The sequence below is a fragment of the Acanthopagrus latus genome, chromosome 4 (genome assembly GCF_904848185.1).
Source record: "Acanthopagrus latus isolate v.2019 chromosome 4, fAcaLat1.1, whole genome shotgun sequence".
Classification (NCBI taxonomy): domain Eukaryota; kingdom Metazoa; phylum Chordata; class Actinopteri; order Spariformes; family Sparidae; genus Acanthopagrus; species Acanthopagrus latus.
In genome coordinates this window covers 11,395,345-11,417,059 of record NC_051042.1, presented here as the reverse complement: position 1 = coordinate 11,417,059, position 21,715 = coordinate 11,395,345, and the positions used below count along the sequence as shown (strand labels likewise).

Below are 21,715 nucleotides of genomic sequence, written 5' to 3'. Positions count from 1 at the left end.
ATTAGACTCAAAAATCCTTGTCCTTGTCTTGTCAGAATGGCCAGTTATAGGAAAGAGTGGATCTGGTACTTGTACTTAAAAAGCATCATATCAATCATTCATCAATTTGTAGTGAATTCTTACCTAGAAGAGCCCAAACTAATACATGTGATCCCTTATCTAGGTTACAATTGCCACATAATATTGATAACAGCTTTTTTCTTTTTAATTTAGTTTATGTGCTGAGAATCAAGAATTTAAAAGGATCCAAAAGTTGTTCTGCCAGCAGACTACAGAGGATGGCGTTAATCTTGAAAACAACAAGCAACATTGCTGCAAATTCACCTCACTCAGCACTTCAACTTACAGCCATACAGCAGATTTTGTTTTCACTACTAACATGCGATCCGAATCAGATTTTGATGAACAGTTTAGATAAAATATAACACCTCCAGAACTGTCCCCATGTATTTTCAGTCTTAAAACTGAGGACCCCCCCATATGGCCTCAGTCAGGTGCAGAATGGGTTCATGTTGATGTTTAAAACAAGCAGCACAATTATTCATTTTCTTGGTTAAAGGTTTATCCAAGTGGCTGTTAAGTAATTTTGGTCTGTTGTATCTTGACAGTGCTCCTAACTCAAGTTGATGCCTGTTGAAGTGTGCCAAACCACAATGAGTGAGGAAGAATGTCAGGAGAACAGTTTCCCAACATCATAATGAGCCAGTGGAAGTATGCATTGAGAGATTAAGTATTGAACTGGGTCAGAAGCTGATGTTCCTTAGCGATTAGTACAATACCAGTGTAACCGCTAGCTATACCCAAATAATTATTCATTAATTTACAATAAATCTCATGAAAAGCCTAGTTTATCTTGATTCTGTGCCACATATACTGAGCCACTTTAAATACTCACTAGAGCTTTAATTGTGTTTTAATCTGCAACGAAATATAATCCACAAATAACGTACTATTTCCCCCTATTTGAGTAACATGTTAATAAAACTACACTGACCAGCTAATTTAGACAGCTTCTGAGCCTTTAAGAAAAGTTTGATGATGATGATTCACATCTTCGGCAGAGGACTAGAGCTGTCCAGAACTAATCCAACGGAGCAGTCCTGGGGGTGAATCCGGCATATTTTAATGGTTAGTATCAGCTAAAACATAGCAGATCAAATTCTAATCCTTTCATAACCGTTCTACGCAATTCTGTCCAGTGCTGCGGTGCTACCTCCCCTTATGAGAGTCAGTCTGTACAGTGCATGCATTCCACTGCATATTCAGGTGAAAATAGACACTGACTTAGAGTTCAGACACAGAGTTTGTCAAAATAAACAGACTCCATAAGCTTCAACATTAAACGTTGGATGTTTTAACGTTGAACGTTTTATCTTTTTTCTCTTTCTTATGACAAAGAGTGGTATCCAGACCACTCACATAGGAGCTACACATTATCATTCAGTTTTATTCTCAAGTTATCTGTCTAGCTGATTGTGTCATGTCAGTTTCATGAGTTACATTCTCCACTGTTATTCCTATCACAATAATTTAAGCAAAACTACTAAATGGTTTTAATTCAAGACATTTAGTATTTGGATCAAGTAGACTGTGAAATCAAAGTTGTGGGAAATTAAGAAGGTGATAGCTGTTATTGCAATGTGATCAACATGGTTAAGTCCCATAGAAAGTGTGGGGAGGTCAGAAAGTGCTGACGACACACTATTGGTTTTGGTCTTGAGTCATGGGATTTGTTGACATTAAGAAAAGTATAGAAAAGCCCAAGCCTCATTCTCTAACATAGCTTGTTTTTAAATGTCAGAAGATGCTTTGGAGTCTGTCATTTTGTGTAATCCTGACTTTGTAGTCTTTTAATTTCCAGCGTTGGTGGTTAGCCCTCATAGCTACTGACATTTTCAAGAGACTGCCAGCGTGGTGTGCTGTAGCCATAATGACCATCATGATTTTCAAATAATCATTTACAGTGCGTCAAAGTGCCATTACAGTGCTGGTCAGAGTTACCTTGTCATCTGGCCTTTCCTCTTGTTGAATGTAGGACACCAGAGAGTCCACCAGGCCTGGCATATCTCTCATTTTCTGTCTCGTCCTCTCATTTACTGAGCTCAAGTTCCTATGAAACACATAGATTAAGACATTTACATCAGGACTAACTTGTCAGAACATAATGCAGTAAAGCTCTCTGTCTAGAAACTTTGATGGCTGAGTGATTTTAGTATAAACTTTCTGGAACTCTCTAAATCCCCCCAGTGACTTGACATTGGCTAGGAAAAAGTGTGGTTGTTACTTTTTAATAATCCTTTTTAGCCATGTGAGCAGCAGGTCTACTGACATGATGATGTCATCTGGTCATTTCACATCTTTGGTCCTGACTAAATTATGTCAACAAATAATGGATGGATTGCAATGAAATTCTATAGCAACACTCATGTCCTGAGAAAAATATTCTTAAGACTTCGGTCATCCCTGACACTACCTCTTTTGCCACCAGCAGGCTGATATTTTGGTTCTGATGAAACGTTATATTTGCCTGATACTTTGGTTTAAGGCAAGGTTGCCCAAACATTTTCCTTTGGAGGGCCCAAACTGAAAATTCAAGGTGGGCTACAAGTCAAAAGCAAATACCTACTGTATTGTATTTTATAATACCACATGGTACGAGGATGCAAAGTTATTTCAATATACATTTTTCCCAGTAGACATTGTGACCTGGACTATTAGGTAAACACAAATGTTCCCAATCATGTTAATCAAGGCTCTGTACCCAAAGAGAACAGAACCTTGGTTTCTGTGAATAGTAACACCTGTTTATCTGCCATATCATGTCAAAATGGCTGCAGTGACAAAGGTCTATTGACTTCTTGCACAAAGTGTAATTCAGCCTGCCATGCTCATATTATGTCATGTCATGTCATTGTCCGAACCGCTTATCCCTTTCCATGGGGTTGCGGGGTGTTGCTGCTGGAGCCAATCCCAGCCTTGTCTCAGGGCGAGGGCAGAGTGCTCCCTGGATAAGTCGCCAGCTCATCGCAGGGCCCTGCTCATATTATGTAAACTGAAAAAACCAGGGGTCTACATATTCAAAGAGCCTCTCCTACATATCTGAAGTTGTTGTAAGTGGTATTTTTTTTAACAAAATAAGTGTTAAATAGTTATATGTTCCAACAGTAATGACTATTATGGAGTGTTTGCTCGTAAACAAGTAATGTGACGAACTCAGTCGTTTGGTATGATGACACTGTTTAACCCACTGAACATTAAAATGTGATCAAAACCAGTGCTAGGAAGTACATGATGGGTTGACTCACCTGAGGCAGCCAGTTGTGTTGAGGAAGATATCTCTCTCAGGCGGGCTGAGTGGAAGGCTGCCACACAGAGGAATCAACACTTTATCTGTCAACTCTGGTAAAGCTTCTTTGGACAGCTTCTCCTTCAGGTGGTCTCTGGAGGACAAGTTCCACAGGACACCTGCAGCCATGACAAGATTTTATTTTGTTGTCTGATTAACAGACTTCTTCAAACCAGTAATATAGTAAAGGAAAATAATTAAGACCAACTGGATAAGGTGATTGAATAATGGCCTGGGGAATATTGATGCATGGTGGCGCTCATGAGCAGAGTTCAAATCAATCTGAAAGCAGAAACCTGTGATGGTCTTTCGAAGCTCCTCATCGGGTTGGCTGAGGATGCTGACAAGATGCATCACTCCACCGGCATCCACCAGCGCCACTTTGTTGTCAGAGTTCTCATAGATGAGGTTCCGCGTGGCACCAGTGGCATAACGCTGCACTGCTTGGTTGTCACTGGAAAACAGCTTAACCAGAGCTGGAACGCCATGCAGGGCACGAATCTGAGAGAGAGGACCAGGAAGAACACACATCATATCCTGTAAATTCATACACCATCACAGGATGTGCTGGTGATGAATGAATGGGAGACTAGATGAAAAACAAATGGACAATAAAATATATAAATAGATAGTTACAAACAGGAAATGCAGGAAATATAACCAAACACAATCAAGAGCAGGCTGCTGTCACCTGGTTTTTGGCTTCATCGCTGTGATAACACTGGTGTTGTATGTATGCAGCTCCCAGAACTTGCAAGGCAACATCTGACTCAGAGAGATATCTGACAGCTGTGGGCATGTCCAGACCCTGCATCCTACACACAAACACAAACACACACGCACACAATTATTTTGTTATAAAACATAAAATATTTGTCACACTTGTCCATGGAGCTGATCCCAGACGACACTGGTCAACAGTAACCAATAACCACTGAACTGCTGTGCTGCCACCCCATACAAACAGTACTTGAGTAAAAGTCTAAGGGTGCACTCACACTTGGCCCAGTTGTTCCACACACTGCGAAAGCATGATTGTCCCACCTCCCCAGTCCTCCTGCTGGCTTGCTCTCGAATTACTCTGGCCCCAACCGGGCCAGAGCATGATTACCTCTCGTACATACATGTCCATGTGTCGAAGCACACCTCTTCCAACCGTGCGACTTTGGGGTCAAATGTGAATGGGCACTGTACAGATTGCCTAGTGTGAGTGTGCCCTTAAAGTATCTTATATTAAATGCAATCAAGTACCAAAAGTCATTTCTGTCAAGAAATATAATAAATACTTAAATATCAAAAGTACAGATAAAAGTAAATTATACATATGTCTTTGACTCTGATGCAGCAGGAAATCTACCAACAATATTTGCCTCCACTCAGTATCTGAGTACATGTAATTAGTTACTTCCCATCTCTGCTGGCAACATACACCCTACAAGCAATTCAACTGATAAAGCTGCAAACGAAGCTGAACTGGCTAGCTGTAGCCAAGATGTTGTGGCCAGGAGAATGAATGAAGAACATGTCTCACTCTTCCAGTGGGTCGTTGCTATGTATCGATGCTCCATCCAAGATATCCACCCCTTTCCCAACGCTCCTCACACTGCGGAGCGAGGCGGCCCGGTGAATAGGGGCTTGGTACTGCCCTGTTCCCATGACATGACTTGCCCTGGACACATGCTGCTGCCACTGTCTCCCCCAGCCATCCCCTGCCATGGGGACCCCTCTTCCAGTCCCCACCCAGCCATCCTGACCCAACGTGGAGCCCTGCTGCTGGTAGTGCTGCTGTCGGTTGGTAATACGGCTGATGGTGCGGTGAGAAGGGCCTTTGTAGGTGTACTGATATGGAAGCTCCTCCTCCTGCCAGTGGCTCCTGTCCTGTGCCAGTGTCCCACTGAGACTGCGCCTTAGGGTGCCGGGGGGAGGCACAGTGATTGGGAAGGAGGCCTTCTCCTGAGGAACAAACACACTGATAGGAAACGCCTCCTGGTCTGCCTGGCACAGTGACTTAGTGCGTCTGCTTCTGCTGTGTGACTGGGAGGTGTGGAAGCTGCTCTGGACTGTGCTGGCTTCTTTATGCCTCACTCTGGAAGTGCTCTCCACAGCAGAGCGAGAGGAGAAACCAGAGGAGTGAAGGGGTGCTGTTGGCATCTGCAGGGTGGGGGTTTAAAAAAAAGGTTAGCTGACACCCTGCAGCAGTTGGAGAAAATTAATCTTATTGCTAGATTTCTGATACAGAAATGTTCACAAACACACTTTCATGTCTTTGTTAGCAGTGCAAAAGGTTGTTATAGAAAAGCTCTTACAGCAATGGCATGGACAAAAAAAGTATCACTATTATCTTCTTTAATTGATACTTTCACAAGAAACTGTATCTGCTGCTAGGAAATCTGTTCTGGGTAGCTGGACGTTGGTGTAGGATCTTCTTATTCTCTCCTTAAATAAAGCAAGCTTACTGTTAGCTGCAGGAAACTCACTGCTGTATTGAATTGTTAGACTGGCCAGTTAAAAACAACAGACAAACGTCCTGTTTATATTTTTTCTACATTGTTTGGTCTGAAGAATTTTCCTTCTCACTGACACAAAGCCAATCAGACAAGAGAGGAAACATTATTAAACAATGCTGGTTCCTTGCTTTCAAGTGTGTGTGTTTGTGTGTGTGTGTGTGTGTGTGTGTGTGTGTGTGTGTGTGTGTGTGTGTGTAGCCAAACACAAGCAAGTGAGTTAAAAACAAGAAGGCAGAACACAAAATGTGAAATCGCGAAAAATCTAAATGAGTTATTACAAGTCAAAGGAAAAAAAGTGATAAAACAGGCAAAATCACAAAAAAAGAAGGGAGGAAGGGCAAAGAAAAGTTAATAAATAAAATCAAATGAAAACAGAAATAAATAAAAGAACAAAACAATAAAGGACAATGAGATGATGACATCACATCAAGGAATTAAGAGCAGATATAAAGTTTATGAGCAGTAAAAGGAATACTGGACAATACATAGATCATAAGAAAATAAAAGCAAGAAAATTATGGTAAGAAGAAAGGAAAAAAATATCACAAGCTATGAATTTAAAGGCGTCTAAGAGCATTAAAAGGAATAAAAGATGGAAGGATGGCTTTGGAATGAACAGAGGGGTCCCACCCAAGGATCTTAGGCCGCAAATAGGCTCATATGGGGTCAGCAGTTCTACTATGAAACCCTGGGCAAGACCGAGACAAGCTTTAATGGTGATCAGTAAAAAAAAAATCTATTCTAAAACAGACACAGAGCCCCTTAAGAGAAGCTAGAATAGCAGTGACATGATAGTGTCTGTTAAAACCAGAAAGAAGCGTAGCTACTACACATAAAAAAGCTAAAAGCTGAGTTGAAGACACTTTCTCTTAAACATTGGATAGAAAGTTTAGAAAGTGGCCTAAAGTTATTAAAAACAATGGGATCAAGGTTGGGATTCTTTAAGAGAGGTTGGACCACAGCATGTTTAAAAATGCATGGAAAATTACCATTACAACAGCAGCTGTTAATAATCAGTAAATTACTGGGATCAAAAACCTTGCATTGAAAATCTTTCTCGTAAATGACAGGTTGAATGGTTAGCTGCAGAGGGTTGTGAGATCGAGCGTGCTCTAGCGACTTGGTCTATGGGAAGAGATGATGGAGGTTAAAGCAACAGGGGGTGCTGGAGCAGACGGTGGCCTGAAGGTGACCTGAGGTGAGACAGGAGAGGAAGACGGGGTCTTTGGAGTGGGTGTGTGTTGTATTAATAGTCATGTATGTGAAGTGGACTGTACTGCATGCTGGATATTTGTGGACAGCAATCTGGAGGTAAAGCTGTAATGTTGACAATGCTAATAACCTCTCCCTGCAACCTGAACTCAACTGAAACCTTTGCACTCATAATTCAGTCTTTCTTTTAAAGTGAAGCTCTTGCCAAAATGCAACCTAGGCTTTCTTGTGAATGTATTTCAGTCAAATCTTGGTGTAAAAACATAAATACGACAAAAGAGGCGCTTATAAGATTCGCCGTATTGTTCAAAAACTCTCCTTTTAGTAAACTCTGTGTACACAAACAATGTTTTCAATGCTCGTGTTCACGTGTAGAGACCCTGGTGATACTACGAGCAAAGTGTCATGTTGTGTTGAGCCTTCTTAGTGTTTTAAAAATAGTGATTTTGATGCTATCGCTAATTTGCCCCATGCACTCCCATTGAAATTGAGTTTGACCTGAAAATATGGTAAATCTTAAAAGTGCTTCTTTCGCTGTAATTATACTTTTACACAAAGGTTTGACTCATATACACTCACAAAAAAAGAGATTCACTTTAAAAGTTTGGGGAGTATTATGACCATCTGTCTTTATTTTCTCTTTTTGGTTGTGTCTGATTGTCTGACTGCTCCTGTTCTGTATGTCTTCTTCTAAGCAACATAGCTGCCCTACCACATCTCAGCCTGAACTGAACCTACTTACTGTAGGCCATGTATTCTCTATTTTTGCAGGGAATTTGGGTGAATTGGTACCCTGAAGTGACTTTACAATTAACAATCAACAAGTTAAGACAGGGTAGGTATTTTTCAGGCAAATTTAAAGGTACTTTAACTACAATTAGGCCAGCAAAGAAAAGGAAATTAAAAATGCTTTATTCTAATGTCCTTATAATCAGTCTTTAAGTTAATAGGTAATAAGGTTATTATATGTAATTAATAGCTGCTTATTAGCATTAATAAGACTATGGAAGTGTTAATAATAGAATATCAACACATGTATTGCTTATATTACTATTATATACATTTATAAACACTTTTAATAAACTTGTTAACAGTTTACAGATGCTGTTAAATGTTAATAAAAGCTTTCTCAGTTCCTTATATACACAGTTAGAAAGGAGCAATTACTTAAAATCATCTGACACATTTTGATATTGCTAAACCTCTACTATGTGTTTTTAAGACTAAGACAAACTTCACTATACCTTTTAACTATGCACTTATTCAAAAAACTTAAACTAAATAAATAATATGTATAACAAAATTACTTAAAATTAAGCAGGATGGCAACTTTCTCAAATCATGGCTATAGACAAGATCTCAGCAATTAACTTGATGAGTATGATGTTATTATTACTGATACAAATGCTGGCCAACACAACAAAAATAAGACAGAGGTTATAATATATCTGAATAATCTATAAACAATCAAGTATGTAGTATTGTGTAAAGCAGTACTGGCAGGTGGTACTCACAGCCATGACGCGGCTGGGTGTTTGTATCATGGACCTGGAACTGAAACCCAGGGTGTGGGCTAAGCTCTTTGCCTCAGGAAAGCTGTAGTCTAGACAGAGAGAAGAAAGAAAAAACAGTTGTGTCTTCGATCAGAATGCCACTGTGTCAAAAACAACTTCATATTCAGAAAGTCAACTCAGATTTTCTTTACTGCACTGATGTCTATTTTCTTAGCAGGAAACTCTGTGTAGTCTGGATCTGGATTAATAATATTGGAAAACTTTTTTGCAAGCGGATCCATGCGACTAAGGACTCATTGATCAGTGTTTAATAAAGATAAGATTGTGGGAGACACAATCAGTTGGGTTGCTACCAGCTTTACGGATCACTGTTAATAATGAACTTCACCATATTTCAGACCATTGATTGTTATCTAATGTCTAGTCCAACGCTTGTGTCAAAATGGCGTGACTTGCTCTTCAAACTCCTTCTAGAATTCTGGAGGCATAGTCTCAAACTGCCGGCCCCCTCCCCCTCCATCAAGCCTGCGACTCGATGTCAAAAATACGAAATATAAAAATATGAATCACTTTAGTCATTGCAATTCCAAAGTTTTACATAAATGTCTTTACTGATTCTCTGGCAATCCATCCACTAGTAACACATTTCAATGCAGCAGTCAGAGGATATTAGGAAATACTGTCTGGGAACTATAGGTGTATGCCAATCAATCAGGTAGATATCAATATTTTTCAGTTTGGACGAAAGTAGCAGAACATGGAACTGATCAACATGGCTTTCCATAGAGCCCCCTGAAGCACTTTGTCAAACAGGGATTGGGCAGAACCACTGTAACTCAGATGGATTTACAGTACCTTGCAGATGGAAATGATAAACACAACCATGACGACATATGGATGAAGGAACCTTACATAGACTGAACACTAGAACCACATGTATCAACACTCTCAGACTTTAGAGCACAGTAAACTAAAACAAATAAATTAAATATCATATGATAGTGAGCTGCTGAGTTGAACAAGGAGAGCAAGGGGGAGCGGAGCCTGTCGAAAATGGCTTGAAGAAAAACAACACACACCATCAGACCAGCAGGACGGAAGGAAGGGGGGGGGGGGTTATGGGAGGGGAGCTGGGCTGCATGCCTGAGCATTAGCATCACCCAGTCAGAGGTCAGGGAAGGTATTCTCATACAGGACCCCCACGATAAGGAGAACACAGACAGCATTTTGGGGACTTTAAGCAGAGAGGGTACAGGGACAGCTAAACATCCAGACGGGTTGCCGTGGTAGTGCAAACTCAATGTCACTAAGCAACATTTAACTCCTCCCATGGCTACGTCTATAACTAGCTTTGGCATTCTCCGGTAGTAGATTGCTGGACTACAACATCAGTCAGTATCGAGTTAGAAGTGTGCATGCTTTCTTTGTGGAATGTTGTAGCAGTCCCCAAACCAATGCTACTTAAAATCCATATCAAGAACTAAATAAACATAACTGGGATCTCTTTCGCCTTTCTGTTTCGGATCTTCCCATGCCAACTTGTTTAAGGACACAGCTTCAAAAGCTATGCTATCTGGCAGATATATTCAGCAAAATGAAGTAAATGAATGAGTCTGCAGGACTCAGCAGCATATTGAATCTGTATCAAAGGTGGATGTCTCCTAAAAAATCTGTAAAAAAGGACATGTGTAGAGGTTGATTTAAGTCAATCATAAAATGACATTTGATCAACTTGATTGGTGGTTTTAATTCAATGATCAAGAAACCCACTTCCCTAGTCTGAAGTAGAGAGCTCTTGGATGTGCTGTCTCTCTCTGGCTTACAGATGCAGTTTGACATGTCCACTCTAACACAGTTTTGGGTGTGTGTGAAGAAGGAGCACCCTGAGTTGGCTCACATACTTGTGTGAGGCCTCTTTTTATACAATGACTCTCACGAAAACAGAGCGAAGAAACAGAAACTGCCTGGAAAAGAGTGTGATCACTACAGTTGCCTCCCTGTCACCAAGAATGTAAGGGCAACTAATCAAAACAGAGTTCAGTGCATGCGATGGATTCTAATTTGAAATGGAGCATTTCGAAGTGTTTTTCTTTCAGTTACAAGGTTGTTGTTTATTAAATCAGTGACGGTTCATTGCTGTATTGTCCATCTGTTTATAGGCGTTTTTTGGCTGAAAAATGTTTGACAAAGAAGTTAATTCACTGAAAAGGTCTGAGAACCACTGGCAAACCAAATATCTATCAGGCTGTGTGTGGACAAATTCACACTCACATTCCTTGAGAAGTCAAGCACATGGGTGCATTGCTAGATAAAGTTTAAGCATGTTTTTAATTAACTCCCCTCTCAAAGTTTTATGACCGTAATTAAGCCCATCTCCCGAGATGAGACTGTTTTCTTCGGTTTCTGCAAAACAAGAAGCCTCTCAGTGATTTATGTGTTCAGCTCCCATCCATCCAGCCAAGCTCCAATCTCTGCCACAAACCTTTTTTTCAACTAAAGCTCCAATTTCTGTCCCATGATATCCAAAAAGCAACCTTGGTCTCCAGTACTAGTCTAAAGTAATACCAGGGTTCCCACTCTTATCTAGAGATAATTTTCCAGGACATTTTCAGTAACGATCTAGCTGGTATGGAAGACAGGGATCACCCCCAAACACTAATATGTTCCTCTCAGTGGAAGTTATAAATTCAAATGATGTGCAGTCTATGGCTATAACTGACATGACATGTTGCATGTCGAGAAATCATGACAAATTGATGCAAATAAACCTGCAGATATACACCACTTCACGTTATCAATATAACCAAGTTACAATAATGGTTTGGGCATTGATAGCCTCAGTTCTCTCATTTCTCTCTCCTGTCTCTCATTATCGGCTAAGTAAAAGAAAAAAAAAAAACAAGAAGAAGAAGAGGAAAGAACCAGCAAATGTATCTGGCATTGGAACAGTCGATCAACACTGGAGGCTGTGTCATCTATTTTATCATCTATTTCTGTGATGGAAAGTTTTCCAGTTACACCACTGAAAATGGACAAAGTCATTAACTACGGGATTTTACTCAATGAAGGCAAAGGTGCAGTTTTCTGAATCTGTTGCTCCATGCCAATCAATCAATGTAACGGTATTTAACAAGCTGGAAAGAAAGCACTGTTGATCTATAAAACAAATAAAACTACCGGCCAGCAGTGACTAATATTAACATTTTGAAGCATAACATAACTTACATTATTTGGACTTCTGGCCACTCGAGTTGTCAAGTTACATTAATGGCATCCATGTCAGGTGCTATGCAAGGGGTGTGTCCACAGCTTGCATTTTCCAGGACAAACCCAAGATTTTCCAGGGCATTTTGCTTTTTCGCTAATTTTTCATGTGTAATCCATGACTGGTAAATTGGTCAGCTGTTTTTCAGGTTTTCCAGACTGCATGGGAACCCTGAATACTCAGTCTTATAAAACTGTGCCATTCTTGCTATATTGCACAACACACAGTTGTTTTATAGTTTCTTTTAGCATAATGAATGAATTCAATATGCCAGTCAGCCACAACATTAAAAAGACTGACAGGTGAAGTGATCAGTCATTGATGATCTGGTAACAATGCAATGCTCTTGACATGCACCACTCACCCAAACACCACTTCTGACCAAGTACACCCCCTCATGGTACTGGCACTCCCAGATGGCAGGGGCCCCCCAGCAGGAAAATGCGACAATACCGCATAAATTGCTCAGTAACAATCTGAGGAACATGAAAGAGAGCTGGACACTAAGACCTGAAGACCCAAGAACCCTTATCTCACACGCTCAGAAGTCCAGCACATCCCACAGATGCTCAGTTAGATTAGAATATGGGGAATTTGGAGGCCAGACTGATGCCTTGAGCTCTTTGTCATGTTCCTCTGTTAAGTCCTGGGCAGTTCTTGTGGTGTAGCATTGCATTGTACCCAGATGATCAATGTTGATCGATTTCATCAGTTAGTCCTTGTGGCTGATTGGTGCAGTTTTCAGGTTACTATGCTTTGGAATTTTAAAGGGGGAGTATTTGACCTAGACTTGGCATGAGACAAACGATAAACAGGTCACCAAAACAAGGAAATCATGTTCTGGAGATGGCAACTTTATCAGTATTTGCTAAAATCGTTTTCTCAACTGTCAAATTTAATCAGACCTATTCAATATCCTCTGTCATTTAGTCCTCAAGTTTCAAGGCCGAGTGAAAAATATCAGACACTCAGTGTGACAGCAGGACTTACTCCACTGACCGAAGTACAGACCAGTCTAAAATAAACTCTGATTACATGCTGTGAAGAGGAGATTGGAAAGGAATGTTCAACACATGAGGTGGTCAGTGAGCTTGGGAGGGGTGCTGAACCAGCTAACTGTTTTTACATTACAAATGAAAGACTGGAGTCATCACCCCCTGCTCATCACACTCATCCACAAAGCATCTCTTTTGACTGATTTACTTCTTACTAAGTTTGCAATATTTTGCTCTGTCCAGCCTCACCATCTGTTGCCTTTGCTTTAATCTTCAGTGTGGCTGCACTGCATCCACATTATGTTGAATTCAGAACACTCTGTGTGAACAACACCTTTAGCTTATTTGATCCCATTCAACTTTCAATGTCAAACAAAACAAATGTCAAATTTAAGCCACAGTAGGGAATGCATTAATATTGGCTGATGAGTTAAAATGTATGATAAAACCTGGCCAAAAGTTTTGTTGTCCAGATGTAAGGAATAAAACATGTTTGTGCAGACCAAACTGATGTCACATCATCATGATTTGATTTCAATAATTTTTTTGAGAGAAAATGAAAATTCTGATTCTAAAAGAATTATTTAAATTAATCTGGAATCATACTGCATTCACAGTATCTGTCAAATAAGTGCAATATGATTTCATGTTTCAATATCGTGCAACCCGAGTTTGGAGTGTTGGTTGTGAACGTCCCCAGAAATTAAAGTTGCATGACTGCAAGAGGGAATACGCACAGTGTCTATGTGTATGTGTGGTTAAACAGCATTTATGTATCTGTGACCTAAGGGATACTGTCTGAAAGGCTCCCTGTGACTTCACTGCTGAAATGCCTGAAACTTGAAATTTGACACAGTGAGTCTCAAACACCTTTTGTCAAAACAGAAATAAATGATAACCACAGGCTATCTGGATCCATCCAAAATTCTAAATTTACATCGTACACTTTCAAAAATTGTCAACAGAAATCAACTTTAGCACAAGTTCAATCAGGAAGACTTGTATTATATAACCATCTTGGACCTTCCAGTGAGCTCATCAGACATCCTACTCTGCATCTATTCCATTCAGATCTACAGCCATTGCTCTTCACCCCTGCACCACCCCAAAAGTGTTGACTCCATTGTGTTGATATTCCTGTACAGCTCATGGCATCAGAACCCCCTTAAAACATGACATCACAAGCATCTCTTTCAATTTAGTCTCTCCTGATTTAATTTTCAGTTATGTGTTTTGTTTTTAATGAGTTTAAACGACCTAGTATTGTTATGTAACACCATAAAACATCTTTACAGTATTAGTAATGAAAAAGACACTGTTATTTCACAAAAAAAGGAGTTTCAGTCTGATGAAATGTGATCTTTGTTGACAACAAGATGTGTAGTTCATCATGAATGAAAGATGATCTCACAGAGTTTATACGCAGCCTTCAACCTACATCCTGACTCCCTCATGGGTCAAACTGGAATCCTGTTGTCTTATCAGACAGAAGGAGGAGTAGTAGTCGTCAGGAGGCGAGATTTCTCCTACCACTCCCATATTTTTCTTTTAAAAAGACTAACACAGGATCATGATCCGGTCTTTGATGAGACAGACTTGGATTATCTGAACTTTGCAAGCTGACTGGCCACTATGATAAACATGCATGTGTTAAGACACAGAGTTCTGTGTTTAATAATTACTATTGTATCTTAATTAATAGAACAGAACTTATTGTGCAACATGTGAACATTAATAACTCCAAGTTTCCCTGACTGGAACCTGTAATGTCATGAATGACAGTTTCCATAGGAAGGGAAAAAAACAGGAAATGACCAGGAAATAACACTCTTGCAGGTTCTCCCAGCAGACAGGTCTATCTGTGTGTTACAGAAGATGAATTCACTTTGTTGAATATAATACATGTATAATTTACCTGTAACAAATCTGTAAAATGGTAAGAATGAATGCCTTTTAAAGCAGAGCTTCAGTATTTAGTCAATGAAATCCATTAGTTTTTGACTATTAAATTATTCTTACATTCATATTATTTTCTGTTTCTGTTTCTTTTCTAGTTTCCTTACTTCTCTATGACTTCTGGATATCTTTTGGTTGTGGACAAAAGTCATTTAAGAGGCATCATCTTGAGCTTTGTGAAACACTGATCAAGATTTTGCACCATTTTCTGTCATTTTAAAGACAAAACTAATCAATCAAAATAGAAAATAATCGATAGATAAATCAACAATAAAAAGTTTGTTAAGCCTTAGAAATAGTAATACAATCCAGTAAAAAAAAGACTAGGGGCTCTATCTTAGAATCAGCGCAAAGTGGCGCCCAGTGTGTCATTGCTAGTTTCAGATCAACACAGTTGTCATTTTAATTGCAATAGCTACCTGTGCGCCCATGGGTGTGGTGGTCTTTAAATGAGGTGTGGTCAGGTGTGCTGATGGTGGATTGGCATCTTGAGGCAGCAGAAAGTGGCATGCTTTCAATTATTTTAAACATTTCCATGAACGCAGTAATGTATGGGAACAAATATCGTGGAAAATGTAATCTACAAATCTAAAAGCTCTAGTTTTAAACTCTCCAAAGGAAACGAGCCAGGAGTGTTAAATAATCAGTGAAGTTTATCAGCTGTTCCTGCACGTTAATGTAGCGATTCACACATCTTTTCTGCTGCTGAAGGATCGCTGCAGGTAATGTCGTTAATATTTTACTTATTAAGGTCCAAAGTCTCCCTCTCATCCCAGCAGTTAATGATCAGGATGATACTTTTTGTGATTCTTCCTGCCTGATCCACAGACTGGCGCACACACAGAGGGACGCGCAGCAGTACTCCTCCTCCTCAGTTAAATATCACTGCAGTTTTTCATATGCAGTCAAACAGAGTTGTTGATGGGACAGATGATAGTGAAATGCGCTATAGACCGTCCAGAAATGGCCCTATGTCTCAAACCTTTATCAATCCTCTGAGGAGTCTTGCCATGAACTAGACCACAATCACAAGCATGTGCATGTTGAACTTTAACACAAGGATGCTACAGCTCTCTTACTGCCCCCCTGCCATGACATGTTACAGCTTCAATCAGAGTTAAAGTAAGCCCATCACAGTGCTGAACAGGAATCTCTGTTTAGTTGATCACTGAGCTGAGTGAACGTAAGAGTCCGATTTCTTACCAAAAGTAATGATGAAATGGAATTTCAAAATTCCCCATCATCTGTTTCCTGGATGTTGTCTGTGTAACAGATTTCCCATCTTGGTTGCGCAACAGCCCAGGTTCACAGCTGCTGTTCTGTGTTGAGACTTTAATGACCTGGACCTCAAGAGTAATAGTGTGCTGACGTCCAAGTGTTCAGTCTGGAATTTTGTTTTGAAATTTGTGTGTACGCCCTCTGAACCCCAAGATTACTGTTACTCCATCAAATTAGCTTCATTCTGTCTTGTTATGTGTGCATCTTAGCAAATTCAGGAGGTACAGTTCCTACAAAAGACAGGTTCAAATCAAAGCAGCAGAAGCATTGCATTACTTCCCAGAATGCAACTGGATATAGCGTCCCTCTTCCAGTATCTCAAAACATTTACTAAGCTCTGTATATATGCACACCCTCAATAAATAACATTAGTGATTCTTCCATAATTCAGTATTCAGCAACTAACGTGAGTAACAGGAATTGCCAGAGGATCTTCCGCTGAATGTTACTCATCCAGGTCCCTTCTGCCAGTATGACTCCTGCCTCTGGAGCAAAACCAGGAGACCCCTCTGTTTTTCAAACATTCTACAGCTGCACAAGGAAAATAAAGTAAGACTTCATAACTAAATCTGAGTTTAATGTTTAATGAGGCTCAGGCTGGGACACCAGGCTGGGATTGAGCACAGGCTCCCGGACCAACGAATGTCAGTTTGAAGACAAGATGATTCAGTGCGGAGTTGATTTACAGAGGCTCTGATCAGGACAGGGACAGTAGCAGGGGAGGAGTGAAGCAGTAGAGAGAGTCGTGCATGTCTAACTAGAATATTTTCATCTTACTCTGTGAAGTCAGGATTTATTTTGACCAAACCTGAGGCGATATGGAAAAACAAACCAAGACTGCGTTGGTCCCATTTGAAGGGGCACGAGACAGGACTAGCTAGTGGGTGCTAACTTCAGTAGACATACCTGCAAGAAAGTAAATATCTGTCACTGACGTAATGTCAAGGCTGCTGTTATTTTACACTCTGTTGACTATGTTAGATCAGTTCTCGATTCTAGTCATATATTACAAATTTCCCCTTCTATGTAGTGGCTTGTACCTTGGTTTTGTTTCCTGTTACTTCAACACGACTAAATAAATTAATATCTTTATCTTTCAACCTTATTTCCGGCAGCAGAAGATGCCTGTATTCACCGCAGAGCCTCTAACTAACCCACTGCACACATACCTGCCCAGCACCAAACGGCAGTCAGACAGAGTTTGCAACAACCTGGTGAATCCTAGGGGAGCATTGAAAGAGTCATTTCACTGTGGAGCTGGTGGAGACCAAAACAGAGCAAAAAGAGAGCCTGAATTATCACCGGGCTGCCTGAGTTTTACAAAGGTGAATGTTGCTCTGTATTTGCTGGACGAGTAAAAAGGCAACAGTTCACCCACAACAGCTTCATCAGATGATAATGTGTCCCTGTTGCTGCAGGTCTACGTCACCCAAAGATGAGAAAAATTCGCCTTCATTTCAGTGGAGCCCACTCTATTTCCTTTTTCTGTTTCACTAGACAAATCCCTCTCCTTGTAACATGTTATTGTTGTGTCGGACATATAAAATGCCTATTCAATAGCAAAATATTATTTGTCATATTTAACATAAATACGATTTTAAACACATATGGTAAACCACCTGAGACAAACTTGTGATATTTCTTTAAAATGTTGTTTGTGTTATGTACTTTAAGTGTTTTTTCATGCTACAGCTACAGTAACGGTAATTACAGTTTAATGAGCATCACCTGTTGACGGTTCACAAAAGGCTCATTCGAAGCAAAGTTATCCGTTTTTTCCTTCTTTTTTTTGTTTTGTTTTTTGTTTTGTTTTTGTTTTTGTTTTGAACGCGACGTGCTCACCTGTTGACCCGAGCTGCGAGTCGTCCAGTCTGGGCAGGGAGGAGGACTTCTTCTCAGCCAGCCGCATCCGGACCTGCTCCCGGACCCTCCTCGCTTTAGCGCCCGGGTCCGCGGACGGCCCGTCCGAGGGAACCACATAGGCGGTGCAGGAGGAGTTGGGCTGCAGGGCGGACAGAAAACAGCCCTCCGCCACCGCTACGCTCATCATCCCAGCGGCGGACAAACACCTTCCCCCTGGAAAGTATTAAGAAAAGCTGCGGACCGGACCGGACGGGACGGGCGCGGCTCCTGGACTGACCGGGTCTGCTGAGCGTCCGCTGCGAAATGGAGATCCGTCACCAGTCCCGACTGTTTGTAGGCGGGACCTACAGAGTTAGGGGCAACCGAAATCCACCTATGACTGACAGGACAGGACGACCCTGTCTCTCTGTGTGCAATTAGGGCAACAGTGAGTTCTTTTTCCAGGAAACTTAATGCTCCCTCCCAGATTAAGTTTTATATCAACGTATAGAAAAAATGTTGTTGATAAACTGCTAAAAAAAAAGATGGTTTTAGGCACTGACAGCACTTGGTTAAAGGGACAGTTCACATTAAATTATTTTTAGCAGAGGATTTTTCCCAGAGTGACTTACAAGAATTCATATATTCACACACACTGATGGCGGTGGATGCCGTGCAAGGTGCCGACCAGCTTCAGGGTTCAGCACCTTGCCCAATGACTCTTCAGCAGCCAGACCAGGGGAATTGAACCAGCAACCTTCCGATAACAAGACACTGGCTTCACCCCTGAGACACAACCGTTGACGAGTTCAGATCCCGCATATGAAATACTCATCAGCAAAAAGTGACAGATTTCTTGTTTTACTGATTCTACTCATCACCATGATAGTTAATATAAATAACCTATTGCTGAGATCTGCTGATCCTTCATGCTTGACTAAGCTGAGTACAAGTTTTCATTTGCATTTACATTTAGTGCGTTTAGCAGATGCTTTTGTCCAAAGCGACTCACAATAACTACATTTGTCACATTGAAGCTCAACTATTCCCCAGTTCCACACTCACGGTTTCCCTTTTTCTGATTTCCGTTGCCATTTAGAATTCAACTTTTACAAATGCTTTCACTTTGGACATTTCTATTTCAGCTTTTATGTGTAAAATTGCTGCTCAAGTCTCTTGCTTTTTGGTGGGTGGCCCATTATCTGCCACACAGGCCTGTTTGCCTTGACAAAGACTGTTGCAGAAGTGAATGTTGGGTAGCCAAAAGGCAAGACTGATGACTCTGTTATTCTTCACCTGTGTGGCGATTCTTTATCATCTGTGATAACTGACATGTTCAAGGCGATGTGATGTTTGCCTGAGGCTGGAAGCTGAACTACTAAAGTTTTTAGATGAATGTATGACTTTGGTGACTCCCACTGGTACGATCAACAACTACACGGTGGCAGACAATGCAGCCTGATGATTCTGTTAATAAGCTGTACTCGTGTTGATTTTGGCAAACCACTTTGTTATCATAAAGAGTGATTTGTATGGAAGCCAAGAGCGACTGTGAATGCAATCATTATTTTAAAAACGCTGTTATCTCGTGATCACAGGTTAATGATTTGGTTATCTCACAATAACAAAGCTTGTTATCTCGTGATACAGAGTTCATTTATCTCATTATTTCTAGAGAATGAATGGCAGGTTTCTTGAAATAATGAGATAATTCATCGCAAGGAAAAGATATTTGCTCTCTCCAGAGCGCAGGGCAATTATGTAGAATCCAAATATGGCTGTCATTTGAACACGCTTGATTTCAGCCTTCAAGATCACTGTCACAGCTGTCGGGGAGGATTCATAACTCCTTTAATGATGATAACTGATGAGTTGTTTTTTATAACAGTTTCAACTTGAATCAGTTGCCACAGTTGTCAAGAAGACACCATCTCATAACATAATAATTAAGAGGAGGAAATGACCTTTTGTCCTGATAACGGGTTGATCATCTTGAGATAACGCGGCTCGATTTCGCCAGATTACTGAGGTATGCAGATGATGCACGATTACACTTATCCATTAAGACAGATGACACTGCTCAGTTAGTTAAACTCCAGGCATGTATCAAGGACATAAAAACATGGATGGCCTGCAATTTTCAAATTCTAAACTCAGACAAAAAAGAAGTTATAGTGCTGGGCACTAAACATCTTAAAGACACATGATCTAATGATATAGCAACTCTGGTTGACTCCAGCACCGCAGTAAGGAATCTGCGATTTATCTTTGATCAGGATTTGTCCTTTAACTCCAAGATGAAACAAATTTCAGCGTTTAAGAGCAGACTTAATACTTTCCTTTTTGATAAAGCTCACAGTTAGGGGCTGCACTGGCTCTCAGCTATGCTGCCATAAGTCTAGACTGGTGGGAGATTTCCTACTGATGTACATTCACATCTCATTAATACATGGCTGCTGCAGTCCTGCTTCATTTATCATCATCATTATCATGATTATTTGAGTCCATTGAGTCCAGTTCTGCCTGAGTTTTTTTTCGTACCACTGTTGCCAAGTGCTTGCTCATGGGGGAAACGTTGGGTCTCTGTAAGACCATTAATCATGGATTATGGTTTAGATCTGTTCAGAGAGTTGATCTTCATGTGAGCAAGCGGCTGCTCAGTGAATTCCTCTAAGTCTGTTTGAAAGTTTTTCCCGTTGTCCTAAAAAGCATCTGTCATCAGCACGAGTAAACCTTGACATCATGATAGGAGTCTGTATGTTACGCAAGATCTAAGAAAGTAATCACACTTATCCCACCCTAAAAGTTTACTGGAACCGGCAACAGGGACCAGGAGGAGGGTGGGGTCAGGTTCAGAGAGTTATCAGGTTTAACATATTCAGCTGACGTGATGTCTCAGACAAGCAACTACAATGTGATGTCATCTCAATACCCTCCCAGAGTTCATTGAGGTGAAGCACTTGGTAAATAAAGAGCTCCCGAGAAGTGGAAATGTCCAATGGTTTGATGAAAATGTGTAAATATTGTGCTTTGGCATTGACACCACTATCAGAACACCCTGCACAGGGATCTGCTTTTGAAGAATGCTGTTCACCCCAATTGAATACACAAATACTACTGGTGAAGTCAGATAGTTAGTCCCCAAATCCGATGTATTGTTCTTTTCAATATCAGCATTTCAAATCAAGAGCATTGCGAAATAAGCACAGTTTTTCTTGTAGATGGAGTGGTTGTTCAATGGCCCAGGAATGTGGAAATAACCTCATCACCTAAGGCTGACGTGAGAAATACTTGGGGGAGATTATGGCAAACAGTGTGAGGAGCAGTGATGTGCCAGGAGCAGAGAGGCTTGGGGAGGGATTCCTGCAGCCCGCCTCAGAAACAGTCCTGTCAGTAATGAGACCATGAGGCTTTCACACAAACTTCCAGAGAAGCCACTGACCTAGAGACTGGGTGTGGGTGTAATGAGGAGTGTGTCTGAGGGGCTTTTTTTAGTAACAGCACATACACAAGCACACACACACACACACACACACACACACACACACACACACACACACACACACACACACACACACACACACACACACACACACACACACCCTCGTCATGACCTTTTACTTTAACCTCATAAACACATAAATGATCCCAAAGTGCTCAGATCTGCATTGTGAAACTAAAATGAGTCAGTAAATGAAATACAATAAAATCCACCTAATGAAAGCTGCTATTTGTAAGATAGTTGATTTTTGAGCTCATTCTCAGCTTTGGGTGCCCCGACTCATCAAATACTGACACTT

At 40.7% G+C, this 21,715-nt stretch overlaps 1 protein-coding gene across 1 annotated transcript in view; it reads right to left on the bottom strand.

The window, feature by feature from the left end:
* LOC119018426 (plakophilin-3-like) overlaps positions 1-18,421 on the bottom strand; it is a 30,322-nt gene extending 11,901 nt beyond the window's left edge. Inside the window, exons 1-7 of the mRNA XM_037096080.1 lie at positions 17,916-18,421; positions 8,580-8,668; positions 4,878-5,497; positions 4,038-4,161; positions 3,643-3,847; positions 3,306-3,465; positions 2,002-2,110 (exon numbers count right to left, since the gene is read on the bottom strand). Coding sequence (XP_036951975.1) covers positions 2,002-2,110; positions 3,306-3,465; positions 3,643-3,847; positions 4,038-4,161; positions 4,878-5,497; positions 8,580-8,668; positions 17,916-18,123 — 1,515 coding nt within the window. The 5' untranslated portion in view covers positions 18,124-18,421. The remainder of the gene's footprint in view (positions 1-2,001; positions 2,111-3,305; positions 3,466-3,642; positions 3,848-4,037; positions 4,162-4,877; positions 5,498-8,579; positions 8,669-17,915) is intronic.
* Positions 18,422-21,715: the final 3,294 nt, after the last annotated feature.